Raw genomic sequence first — 12,882 nt, forward strand, 5'->3', positions numbered from 1 at the left:
AAGTTACTCTTTAAAATCTATTTCTAACCACAGCACGGTGTGAGATCTGTGTATCTGTGCGTGTGTGTGAAAGTGCATACGTAAGGGGGTGCGTGTGGTGTGAGAGAACATATATATGTGCTTGCGCCTGCCAAGGTAGAAGTGACAGGAACTGTGATTTGTGCTAACTAGCTATTGATCCAGTCAGATCTAGATGTTGTGTACAAGAAACAATAAAAGAGAAGGGGCCAGGAAGGATGCTGTGTGCAACTCCATTTAAAAATGAAAAAGAAGGGCCCCAAACAAACCAATTTATGTCCTTGCCTGGGTGAAGCATGGAGAATGCTGATGGGCTTCCTCGGGTCTGCCGTGCATGCTAAACACTTCGCTCGAAATGAGAGTCTCCTGCGCTGGGCATTAAACATGAACAAAGAGACAAACCGTGGGGGCTAGGATTCACGCTTCAGAAAGCCAAAGCTGCAAAGCCAACCAGAACCGGCGTAGGAAACGGCCCAGTTTCCAAACCAGCTCCCCTCTGATTTCCCCAACACCTTTCTTAGCAAAATTACTGAACGTGGAGGACTGTAAGAAGTCAGTCTGTACCACCAGAGGTAATGAAAACAATTTTAAACTACACTGTAGTACCAACACATCAACTTTCCTAGGCACAAATTATGAGTTTATATTGTGTAAACTGCACATATGTACTTCTAGCACACCAAAACCCGCCCGCTTGCCCTCAGAAAGCTGGTACAGCACGTGCACCCATTGTAACATTCACACACAGAGCCAGGCAGTTTGCAAAATAGGGATTTGATAAGATAAAATAGATACCAATTGAATCTATAATCATCCTTATCTTAAATATCTTTTATAATAAGAGGGCTTTCAAATAAAATATTTTTTTCCTGAGACTGGGGAATTATGATGCCCTTTGGACACAGGGAAAGATCAAAAATGACAACTAACATCGAAATAAAACATCTGTTAACTAAGCAAGTTTTACACTAGCAGACCCAGAGCCTTATTTTAAATTGCCTTCCAATTAAAGGAAAAAAATCTGTTACGAACGGTTCAGTTCAGTATTCAAACTGCTGTGGGCTCCAAACGCAAGCAGGGGACACCTGGACTCAGAGGGGCAGCACTGCCACCAAACGCGTTTTTGCATTTTCGCGGTTTAGGAAAACCTCAGTCACACTTTGGGGAAAGTGGCTGGAAGGCTCGGCTGGCACCAGGCTCTGCGGGAGCCCCTTCCTCAGCACCCCAGGCTGTGGTCCCCGTCCACAGCATCCCAGGCCCAGGAGTTCACTGGGGAGCCCCTTTGCTCAGCACCCCCACTTGGCCACTCCCCAGGAGGCACAACAGGGACAGGGCTGACAGCAGAGATGGCACAGGGCAGTCATCACCCAGGGCCAGTCCGGCAGCAAGCGCTTTGTCCCTGCCACTGGAACCCCCCCCCACCCTGAGCCACCCAGCACCCTGCAACCCCAGCCCAGGGGGGGAAGGCATCTGGCACCCACCAAGGTCCCCACCAAGGGTGGAGTGGGTGTGGAGACAGCGAGCACCCAGCATACCAGGGCCACAACCCCACCATATCCCCTTCCCTGAGCAGCCCACCACCCTCCCTACCCCTGCACCAGCACAAATGTGGGACAACCGATACCTTCTTTGCTGGGGTTCGAGGGCTTGGGCTTCTCCCAGGGTGCCATGGACTTGTCCTCCTCCTGCCCTTCCATCAGGGCCTTCTCACCAGGCAGGTACCAGGTGGAGTTGTGCTCCGCCATCAGGGAGTCCAGGTCAATGGTGCTCATGGTGCCCTTGACACCCTCCGAGCAGCAGCTGCCCAGGTCGCTGTCCCCATTCTGCCCCGCGCACTCTCCCTTCTTGCTCTTCAGCCCCAAGGGCTGGTCTTCCGAGATGCTGAACTGCTGCCGCTGGAGCTGGATCTGTGCCTGCAGGATCTCCAGGGGGTGGATCTCATCCTGGGCCGAGGTGCTCGTGGGGGTCCGCACCTGCTCCATGCTCGGCGTGCCAGGGTGGGCGCCTGCCGTGGTGCTGAGCCCGTAGCTGTCGGGGGTCGAGGTAGATGTACTGAGGAGGCCAAGGGCCAGGGGCTTCTGTCCGTTGAGAAGTGCGTGCTCCCCACGGGGCAGCTTGGGTGAGCCACCCAACAGCGGGCTGCGGGTGGGCTTGGAGGCAGCATTGTCAGAGCTGGAGGACACCTCATCCTCGTTGCCATAGCTGGTGCTGACCTCGTCAGGAAAGTCCACGTGTGGGGAGCTGCCGTCTGACTTGGTCACGCTCTGGATTCCACTGTCCAGGGAAGACATCAGGTCAGGCTGCTCCGCCAGCAGCAGTTCACTGCCCTTGCCCCAGGAGGGTGAGGTCAGGGGCTTGTCATGGGGGGTGCCCCCACCGCGCTCAGCGCCCGCAGCCCCCGGTGGGCCCCCCGTCGTCACCGGCACCGCCGGCTGCCCCGGGCTGACACCGGCCCCACCGCCCTCTGTGGCCGAGAATTTCTCAAAGAACGTGCCGGGGCTGACGTGCCCACTGTCCCGTTTCCGGCGACCCCGACCCCGCCCGCCACCCGCCTTCCCCTCGCCACTGGCCACCGGCTCCAGAGCATAGCCGGGCGAGAGGCTGCTCTCTGCGGGCAGCAGTGGGGCACTGCCCGCTGCCTTGCCCGTGCCACCTCCACTCGCTGGTGGCCCTGCTGGGAAGTAGTCCGGGGCGGCAGGTGGCGGGTCAGGCTCGGCCTGGCTGAGCTTGCGCTTGGCCTCGGCCGGGCTCTTCTTGTTGAAGGTGACGTTGAGGTTGGGAGCGCCCAGGCTCGCGATCATGTTCTGGCAGGCAGTGGAGAGGGCAGCCAGGCAGCTCTGCCCGAAGACGTTGTCCTTGCTGGCTGCCTTGCTGAAGGAGCCCAGCGAGAGAGCACCCAGCTTGCTGGCGGCAGGCCGAGGCGGGGGTGGCGGGGGGAACTCGGGTGGGGGTGGCGGGTAAGCGCCCGGCGAGGCGCTGAGGGCAGGTGCAGCCCCATGGGCCGCTGGCTGCCGCGCCGCCGCAGCGAAGGGGAAGCTGGGCTGGGCAGCGAAGTCGGTGGGGCCGCGGCGCTCAGTGGGGGCACTGGGCAGTGCCACGCCACCGCCCGGCGACTGCAGCTGTGAGAGGCCACCCATGGTGGGTGCAAAGGGTGGGTGGACGCCGGGTGACGGCAGGGCCTGCGCCGGCCCGTCACCTGCCATCCGCAGGGGCTCCTGCAGCCCCAGCCCACCGGCACCCGGCCGGAAAAGCACAGCGGGGCCGCCCGGCTGCAGGCCCAGCTCGTGGGGGGCCGCCTCGGCCGGCAGCCCTGGCGCTGCCAAGCGCCTCGGCAGCAGCTCCCCAGGCGGTGGTGGCCCCGCGAACCAGGCGCTGTCGGGGGCCATGTGCGGCGCCGGCGGGTCGAAGCTGCGGCCACCACCGGCCTCCCGCTCGAAGGCGGGCGGGGGCAGGCTGCCGGGCGGGCCCACCTCACCGTGGTGCCCCAGCTGTTGCAGACTGGGCGGCCGCAGGCGCTGCTGGCTGCGCGAGGCCATCTGCTTCATCACCAGGGCCGCGTTCTGGCGCTGCGCCAGGGCAGGGTGCTCGGGGCCGCCGTGTGGCAGCGGGCCCCCAAAGGCCTCGGGCGCTGGCGGGGTGAACTCGCCCGGCAGGCCAGGATAGGCCGTCGGGGACAGGTGGCTCTCCATGGCCGGGCCGTGCATGCCACCGCCCCAGGAGGCACAGCGCTCGACGCCGGGGGTGCTGGGGAAGTCGAACCGCGGCCTCTTGGCGACGCTCACATAGGGGGCATCGAAGTGCTGCAGTCTTTGATTTGGTGGCTGTTGCGGAGGAGGGTGCTGCATATTAAACATGGGGTCGGTGTAGGGATGCATATTCCTGTTCTCCAGTCTGTGAATAGGGTATTCAAACTGTGCATGCTGGTTCTGCATTATGGGCCCATTGTCCTGCAGGTTGGGGTTGGGAGTGTTGGCTTCTGTTTGCTGTTGCCTAGGGATGGCTGGCGGGCAGGAGTTCTGTCTGGCCAGCAAGCCCGGCGGCTGCTGCGGCGGTTGCGGTGGTGGTGGCTGCTGCTGCTGCTGCATCAGCGGGTGCCTGGCGCTGGCCCCCGGCTCCAGGCTGGCCGACATCTTCCGCGCCCCCCCGAAGCGCTCGAAGAAGACGCCGTGCTGCTGCGGCGGGTGCGCCTTGGCCACAGCCATGCCCGGCGCCCGGGGCAGGGCGGGCGCTCCCGCGAAGCTGCCGCCCGCCGGCACCTGCCGCCCGCCGGCGTAGTGCGGCAGCTGGCCCTCGGGCTCCGACGGGGAGAAGACGGGCAGTTCGAAGTGGCCGGCGGGGCCGTCGCCGGGGTAATTGTATTCCAGCGAGTCCACGCCGCCCTGCGCCGGCAGCCGCCGCGGCTCCAGGCCGTGGGGCTCGGAGGAGCCGGCCGCCGGCAGCCCGTGGAAGGAGGCGGCGCGGTTGGGGGACTGGTCGAGGGGCAGGCAGGGTGCCGGCACGGCGTGGCTGGCGGCGCCAGCGCCGTGGTGCTGGAACTCGGGCAGGGTCCCGGGGCGCTGCTGCCCGAAGCCGTCGCCGCTCTGGCCCTCGGCCATGTGCTCGTAGCCGTCGGCGAACGCCGTCTGCCCGCCCAACGCGCCGCTGTAGCCCAGGAGCCGCCCGCCGTGCACGCAGGAGGCGCCGGGGTCGGGCCCGAAGCCGCCGCCGAAGTGCGGGGGGTGCTGGTGCGGGTGGGGGGCGCCGCCGGAGCCGCCGTGCGACTGCTGCCCGCCGAAGAAGCCGTGCACCGGCGGCTGCATGCCGCCGCCGTGCAGCTCGGCGGGGCCGCGGCCCGGGAAGCCGTAGGCGTCCCCGGCAAGGCTCATGTTCATGCCCAGGAGGGGCGGCTCGCCCAGCGCGCCCAGGGCCGGGTCCGCCGCCGCCGCCGCTGGGCCGCCGCCGGGGAAGGCCGGCGCCTTGAAGTGCGCGCTCATACTCAGTCCGGGCTGGCCGAAGCCCCGCTCCGCCTGCCCGCTGCTCCGGCCGCTGCTCTGCGGCTCGAACTGCTCCAGCCCGAACATCCTGCGCGGCTCCTCAGCAGGGCATGGCCGCTCCGCGCCACTCCGCCGTCCCGCTGCCCGCCGCTCCCCGCCGCTCCGCTCCCCGCCGCTCCGCTCCGCGCCGCTCGGCCGCCCCCGCTCACATCCTGCCGCGCCGCCGGCACCGGCCGCCCGCCCGCGCTCACCCCGCCGCTCGCCGCTCGCTGCTGCCCGAGAGCCGACGGGGCGGCGCGCCGCCGCTCACAGGCTCCGGCGCCCGGGAGCTGCGCGCCGCATCGCTGGCCGGCCGTGCGCTCCCGCGGCTCGCAGCGCTCCGGCGGCGGCGGGGCCGGGGCGCGGGGCCGGGCGGGCGCTGGTAGGGCTGCGCCGCGCTCCCCGCGCGCTGCCGCGCTCTCACCCGGCGCTGGAGGAGCAGCAACAAGTTTTGCATTTCAGCGATGAATTTCAGCCATCGGGGCTGCGCCAATGAGCGCCGCGGCCCGGGGCGGGGCTGCCGTTAAGGTGGCTCCGCCGCCGGCCCCGCGCCCCGCCCGCCCTGCACCGCCCCGCGCAGCTCCCCGTGCCCGGGGCTGCTGCTGCCGTGGCGCGCGGACCGCGGGCAGCCGGGGAACCGCGCGGAGCGCCGGGGTCCTGGAGCGGGGTCCTGGAGCGGGACGGGGAGCACCGGAGCTGGGACCGAGCGGCGGGAGTGGGGAGGCGCTGCCAGTACCGCGCTCCCACCGCCCGCACTGCCCTCCCGGGCAGCCGGGACGAAACCCGCCCGGCAGCCCCGAGCCGGGAGCAGGAGCGGCCCTGCCAGCCCCGAGCCGGGCACCGCTTGGAGCCGCGCAGGGAGCGGGCACTGCGGCAGCGGGGGGGTCACAGCCCGGTTCCCTCGGAGGGACAAACACCCGCAGGCCTGGAGGGTCACAGACCGCGGGCGGGACGCGGCGCTTCAGGTGCTCGCGGCTGCACATGTCGATAGCTTAAAGAAATAGTAATGAAAATTGCTCCCACCAAAAAAAATGAGATCTATAAATAAGCGGCCGAGGAGCGTTTGTATATGGCAGGAGAGTTTTAACGGGATTTTTTTTCTGCAGGATCAGGATGCTGCGCTGTGATTAAATATTGATTTTGTGTAATTAGTTTTCATGTGAACTATCCTCCTTGCTGATGGCCTGGAGATTTCAGAACTGGCGAAGAAATGGAATTGGACGTGGAAATTATTACTTAGCGAAGTGACAAGGGGGGGGTAGTGCGCGGGACTCGGGCTGCGGGGCCGGCACCGGGGTGGAGAATGAAGCACGCGCGGCCCGGCCGTGGCACAAAGGAACGAAGGGGACGTCTCGCCCGTCGCTACGGGGACGGTGGCCACGGAGAGAAGGAGAAAGTGAGGAAAGGAGGGAGCCGACGGGGCTCCGCACCCAGGCTCCGCACCCAGACCCCGCACCCACGGCGGCTCCGGGGCAGGGGCGGCCCCGCGCCCGGGGCTCCCTCTGCGCCTGCGTGCGCGCCGTCGGAGCGGCTCTTCCGAACGGGCACAGCGCCCTCTGCCGCCCGCCCGGCCCCGGCCGCGCCCGCCGGGCAGAGCCCCGCTCCGTGCGCCCGGTCCGCACCTCGGGTCCGCGCCTCCGGTCCGTGCCCCCGGTCCGCCCAGACGGCAGGCAGAGAGTCCCCGCTCCGCCCCACGCTCCGTGCTCCCGGTCCGCCCCCGCCGGGCAGAGCCCCGGTCCGCCCCGACGGCGAGCCGAGTGCCGCGCGTTCCTTCCGCGGAAGGACAGGGGCGGGGGCGGGGGGCGTCTCGGGCTCGGCGGAGACGCCGGGGGCGGCTGCCCCGATTCCTCTCGGAGCACGGGCGCCGCACCCTCCAGGGCCGCCGCAGGCTCGCTGGAGAGAGAAATCCCGATGGCTTGTCCACCCATGGCTTGGCCCAGCTCCCCCAGCACCACTCCTTCTGTGGACTTCAGTGGGAGCCAGGCCGTATCTATAACTGGACAGTGGCAAATATGGATATAATTTCAGCCTAAATATTCTGACAGTGAAAGCAATGAGTTGCTTGGAATGGCGAGGTCCGACACCCGCTACAGAGTTCTGCCAGCTTGCATGTGGGAAGGCGACTGAGCCCCTGTTTCTAACCTGAGATGTTGTCTGGGCTAAAGCTCGCCCTGGGGCTGCCAACGTGCCCCGCAGCTCCCGCTGTCCCACTGTCGGGTCCCCTGCGTCACAAAGGGCCCCAGTCCCCAGCCAAGGAGAAGGAAGCCTCTCGATTGTAGTGAGCAGTGAAAAGTGTATTTTATAAAACATTTTTACTTTCAGTCTTTGGGTTTTGGTCATCTTCGGGGAAGCAGGGAAAGGCATTATTTAAATAGTTGTAGCTGCAGGGGATTATTTTCTAAATTAACAATAGTAATTGTGCCTGCCAAATCCAAAGTTGAGGGGATTCATTTATTTCAACTCTCAAGACAATAGCACAATTTTAGGTTTCATATTGCAAGCTCTGAAAACCAAATGGTGGGGCTGATGTTTTTAAAAAAATAATTCAAACAACATCAATTCATCAGACTTTAATCCAGCTCTTTCCACTGTGTCAGTTTAACTTGCACTGAGAAAAGTTGCTGCTCAGCAAAAAAAGAAAAAAATTCCTTTTTAACAAAATGAATGCATCATACATAAAACATCACGGACCATACAATTAGTAAGCAAATGTAAGAGTTCAGCTCAGTTCATAATTATTCAGCAAACCTATTCAGAATGATTTTTTTTCTCCCTGCAGCAATCAACTGTGTGGGCTCATTACCACTGAGAATCCAACGAAGAAACCACCACAGAAACTGCACAAAATAAGCCCATATGCTCGAGACACTTTAACCCAGCCAGCCCTTAGCAAGAGCCTCTTAAACCCTGCCATGGAGCAAAACCAAGCTCAGTTCTCTGTGGTGTTTGCACTCCCAGCTCTCTAAAGGTGCCCTGCCCTTAGTGCAGCTTCAGGTACATTGGTTGCAGCTGCTCCTCGTCCTCTGTGGTGCCACCTGCAACCACACCAACACCACCGGGTCCCCACAGCACCAGGTATGGGACCTGTCGCTGGAGCAGGGGCTCCCAACAGCCACTTTGCAAAGGAGCTGATGGGCTTCTCTTGGCAGGGATTTCTGCTCCTAGCAGAGATATTAAGTGAACGGAATTGGAATATTTTGAAGGAGAGGTTTCCAACTCTGGCGGGAAAGTTTTCAGCATTTCTGCCTGGAACAGTTTAGGGAAACCATTACAGCTCCTCTCTCTCAAAACTGCAGTGAAGGTGGGGGCAGGACTGATGCAGGAGGCAAACGTAAAATTATTAGATGAGCCTGCGAGTGCAGCAAGCACGGAGCCGGTTCTCAAGGGAAGGCATCGCTCCAGAGGGGATGGTGTCTGTCAATGTGCACCTGCTTTAGCTCCCGAGAACAGAAGGAAGACCTGCTGTGGGCAAAGGGCTGTGACACGTGTGCCTCCTGGGCTCCCAGGGGTTTGCTCCCAGCACAGTCATACGGCTGAGCTGGGAGGCACCGGGCATTGTGCTAAAAGGCGACGGGTAGGGACTTCCAGGGATCCGACCTCTGTCACTCCTTGTCCTTCCCTGCTTGAGTGTCTGGAAGTGACTGGTTTGTAATTAAGATTAAAGACAATTTCATCTGTGAAACCTGATTTGCATTCAGTTTTTGAGAAGTTCACCTTGCCAGTGTAAAGATTTTATGCTTAGTTTTGCCAACAATGTTCTTTGTGCAAAGTTTGAACCAAACTCCTTCAGACACTTGCCTGCTTCCCATTTTAAAAAATGCATAACTGAGTAATCTGGGTTAAGGGACTAAAACCATCACAGTCACTTCCTGCAGGGATCTAGAGCATTTTGGTAACTCAGCCCTTTACTAGGATTTTCCTGTTTGTTTGTTTTGCAAGGTTGGTCACCTGGTTTAGTTTCTTTACACCACTCCAACCTGTAGCTGTGTATCTTTCCTGTTTCAATTTTCAGGTCTCTTAGTATGGATTGTGATATTTTCACAATATCAGTAGGTTTTTCCATTCCTGCAAAGAGCTTTTTTCACTAAGTATATTGGGTCCCATTCGTGCCACTTAGGTGGAAACTTTTGCAGCACATGGGACACACTTTGGTGTACATGTTGAACACATTTAAACTTTTCTAACTTCAATGACTGAAAAACAGGATAGTGCTAAAATCATCCAACACTGAGATTGTACATTGGTAAAAACACAGGAAACCCTAAAGCATTTTTTCCCATTCATGATAACTGCACTGCAGTGCACTGCTTTGGGCTTTTATTTTTCCCCTTCAAATTCCCATCTCAAAAACACATACTGTAGGATCATACATTTCACTGAGGAGGGGAAAGAAAAAAAAAAGAAATTTTATGTACACAGCACAACAGAATTAGTTTGGTTACAGGAACAGTAAAAGTTTTATGTTTCCTAAAATAGCTCAGTGAAGCATAAAGAAAAAATAGCACCTCTCTGTACCACTAATCGGTGTTTAACTCTTCTCGGTGTTTTATGGTGGAGTTTGTATGACCAACTTTGTTCTGCTGTTTTCTTAAAATTGAACCAGGTGGGAATTTATGTAAGCGTGGTGGACCAGGAACGATCTTTGAGCATGTGGAAAGTCTGGCTCACTGTGGGTGATGCCAGCAAACCACCAAAGTTAATTCATTTTTCATCATCTTATAAATTGAACTACTGTGAAAGTAGAGAGCCAGAGGCTATTTTATAAAGTCCTGATGACTTAATTTCCCCTAAGCATTAGCTTCATGAGAGCACTTGCCTTGGTGCTTCCTTTCTCCATCCTGCCATCCCATGGGACTTCACACTCTGTGGTCCCATCCTCCCCCTCCCTCACCGGCAGGACAGCGCCTGCCTGCCCTAGCAGAGCAGGATGGTGCTGGAGCTGCTGGATGCAGGTTTGGAGGTCACTGGTTTGCAGGAAGTCACCCAGCAGGGACCAGGTTGGTCTCTCCTGGAGAAGCTCCCCCAGGGCTGCGTGTCTGAGCTTCCCCCATGTTCCACTGTCTCCTGCCACCCATCCCCTTCCTGCCCTCAGGGCTGGGGGACACAGTGGTTCCTGGGGCTCCGCCCCCGGCTGGACAGCACACTGCACATCCTGGGGTGAGAGGGATGCTTGAGACCGCAGGGCCCACTACTCAAAGCCACCAGGCAAATAAAGCTGCTCCTGTGTTTATTATTTATTGTGTTAGTTCACAAGATTTAACAGTATGACGTGTGTTCCTGAGCCATTGCTGAACCTTGGCTCGCAGTCCTGACTTTTCCAATTTAAACCAAAGTGCCCCTGCCCACACACTGTGGTGAAGTGGCATCCCAAGGCAGCAAGCACTGGGTCAGGCAACATGATTTCACCTACCCCACGCAAGGCATTATTTGCTTTCCAGCAGGAACTACTCGGGCACTACTCGCTGGTACACGCAGCTGCCCCAGCTGCCCTGCACCTCGCCGGCAGCCTCCCCCAAACCTCCCATCTCCCCGCCGGAGGCACAAAGGGTTAACGACCTCCTGCTGTCCATAACCATCATCACGGCTCCTCAGCATCCCTACAAAGGGCCTGATTTAATCCTGGTTGCAGACGACTCATATTGTACTCGCAGCCTCGGAGCGATGTCGGGCGATCAGGTTTCCAGCTAATATCCAAGGCACAGCCCAAGCACTGAGCGGGGAACAAAGGCGTCTTTGTTACTGAAAAAAAAAATCCCCTGAAGATATTAGCAGTGCAGTAGAGTTCAAACTGTTAAATGATTCAAATATTATTTAATGAATACATTTGAAATGAGGTCTTACAACCCAGAACACTTTTTAGATCATCATTTACAAAGAGCCGCCTCTTCGTTTACTTCTCTATGAAGTTGCTGCTTTCAGATTTCAATTATGGTCATTTTGCTTCCAGCCTTTTTCAGGGACTTCCCTTGTTGTCGTAGCTGGGTTCTTTTTGTGGTACATTTTAGCTGGTGACTACTGGGTCTTTCAAAGTCCTGATAATCACGTTCCCTTAATTTACCTTGGACTGAATATCTGTGAGAAACAAGGGAGACAGAGACTCTTGCAAAAGGAGCAACAGTATTAGGTGCTGTTCTAGAGGGTGCTAAACCCAAGCTTATGAAACTAGGAAATCTGTTAAATTAGCATATCGAGATTTTAGCTGGGATTGGAGAAGCTCTACAAAATTCAGATTGAGCAAATACCTCAAATTTCTTGTGTGCCTTGGATATGCAGTGCTAAACCAGAAAGCCATGTAAATTCAGAGAGAAAAGTTAAAGAATCGAGGTAGGTGGCATTCTGGAAAGAATTCTCCGACCTGAGGAAATAAAATTTTAAAATTAAATTAGACCTTTCCGCACTTACAGCAGTGAGGAATCCAAGGCTGTTCTGAAGCATGGATGGCAGATACTGGCCCTAAGGGGTAACAGCAGCACAGCCAGGGCTGAGCCGGTGCCTGCTGAGAGGTTTTGAAAAAACACAGCATATCTAGCAAAATTGGGGTAAAGAACACCAAAACAGAGTGACTACAAGAAAAAGTATCAGAACAAGTACCAGCAAATAAAGGCACAACACAGTGGCAGAAATACCTCCAGACTCTCAGCAGGTGCATCGCAAAGCAAACCACAGCCCCTCACACCAGTGAGCGTCCCAGCTTTACTGCCAGGGGCTGGGACCTCAAACAGCCACTGCTCTGGAGACACAGGATCCCTACACGGGACTATCAGGATTTCACTCAAGTCACATGCAGGTGATGCCTCAGGTGGAAGTCATTGAAACTCTGCCTCCAAAACCTGGGTTTGACACATTACCATTATAATCTTTTAAACTATTTCAAGTGCCAGAACTTTGTTTATGGTAGAATTTGCACACTGAATTCTGCCCAGAGCAGGTAATGAGGAGAAGAGGCTCCCAAGAATAAAATGTCCCCAGTGGCCAAACACCCCAGTGACAGGGACAGCAGCTATCAGTCTCTGGATAATCTCTGCTTGATTGACAATTAGATGCTGTTGATTAAAACCCATTTTCCACATCAATTCAAGCAAGTAGAAAGTCTTTCATACAAAGTTACAAAACTACAAAGGAAATATTTTCCTGATGTCCTATCGAGATATAATTTAATGGAGAAGACTCTTTTGAATTTCATGAACTGAATAAAAACCTCAGCCACAGCCCCAAGCTTCAGATTTGCCATAAAACCACAGCACTGCACTTGTAAGTACATGATGCAGCTCCTAAACGTGGCTGAATGACTGAGGTTTGGAAATGCAGAGTAAGTTGTCTTATGGGACATTTTGAGATTGCTCAGAGAACACTTAGAAAGGCCCTAGGGTGGAAAAATCCTGACACACCCAAAATCTTGACAGATTTTTTTCTGACATTTCTCAGTCTACAGATAAAGGCAAAAGACAGAAAACATTCCTCTTTCTTTTCAATAATTAAAAATCCTCCAGGAAAAAAACAAATTCCTTACAAGTCCCTTTTAGACCACACTTGTGTGCAGTCAAGTGATGGATTTCAAAGGTTACTGCTGGAATATGGTTCACAGCAGTCTATTGCAGTGAGTAAGTATCACGTTTACATATCCATTATGACAAAACTACGTTGCACTTCCATTGCTTCCTGTTGGTTTGCCATCTGGAAGCTAAAGAAGCTGGTAGTAAAGAAAGGATTCAATTCTGCATTTACCAAAGGAGCCGTACAAGTCTCCATTTGCAGCAGGTGATTGCACAACCTGAGCAGGCAGAACCCCAGAGTGGAGCTGGCCCATCCCAGAGGGCAGGGCTGTGCTGAGCAGAGAGCAGGAATGGGACCA

General features: G+C 57.0%; 1 protein-coding gene and 1 long non-coding RNA gene across 2 annotated transcripts in view; both read right to left on the reverse strand.

The window, feature by feature from the left end:
- Positions 1–5,118, reverse strand: part of MN1 (MN1 proto-oncogene, transcriptional regulator) — a 35,239-nt gene extending 30,121 nt beyond the window's left edge. Inside the window, exon 1 of the mRNA XM_017814397.1 lies at positions 1,643–5,118. Coding sequence (XP_017669886.1) covers positions 1,643–5,078 — 3,436 coding nt within the window. The 5' untranslated portion in view covers positions 5,079–5,118. The remainder of the gene's footprint in view (positions 1–1,642) is intronic.
- Positions 5,119–10,834: 5,716 nt separating this feature from the next.
- LOC108497057 lies at positions 10,835–12,618 on the reverse strand. The gene is made up of 3 exons (XR_001874679.1): positions 12,541–12,618; positions 11,273–11,385; positions 10,835–11,102 (listed from the first exon to the last, which is right to left on the reverse strand). It is a non-coding gene; the product is annotated as an uncharacterized LOC108497057 (long non-coding RNA).
- Positions 12,619–12,882: the final 264 nt, after the last annotated feature.

The sequence above is a fragment of the Lepidothrix coronata genome, unplaced genomic scaffold, assembly GCF_001604755.1.
Source record: "Lepidothrix coronata isolate B3197 unplaced genomic scaffold, Lepidothrix_coronata-1.0 Scaffold44, whole genome shotgun sequence".
In the NCBI taxonomy this organism is placed as follows: domain Eukaryota; kingdom Metazoa; phylum Chordata; class Aves; order Passeriformes; family Pipridae; genus Lepidothrix; species Lepidothrix coronata.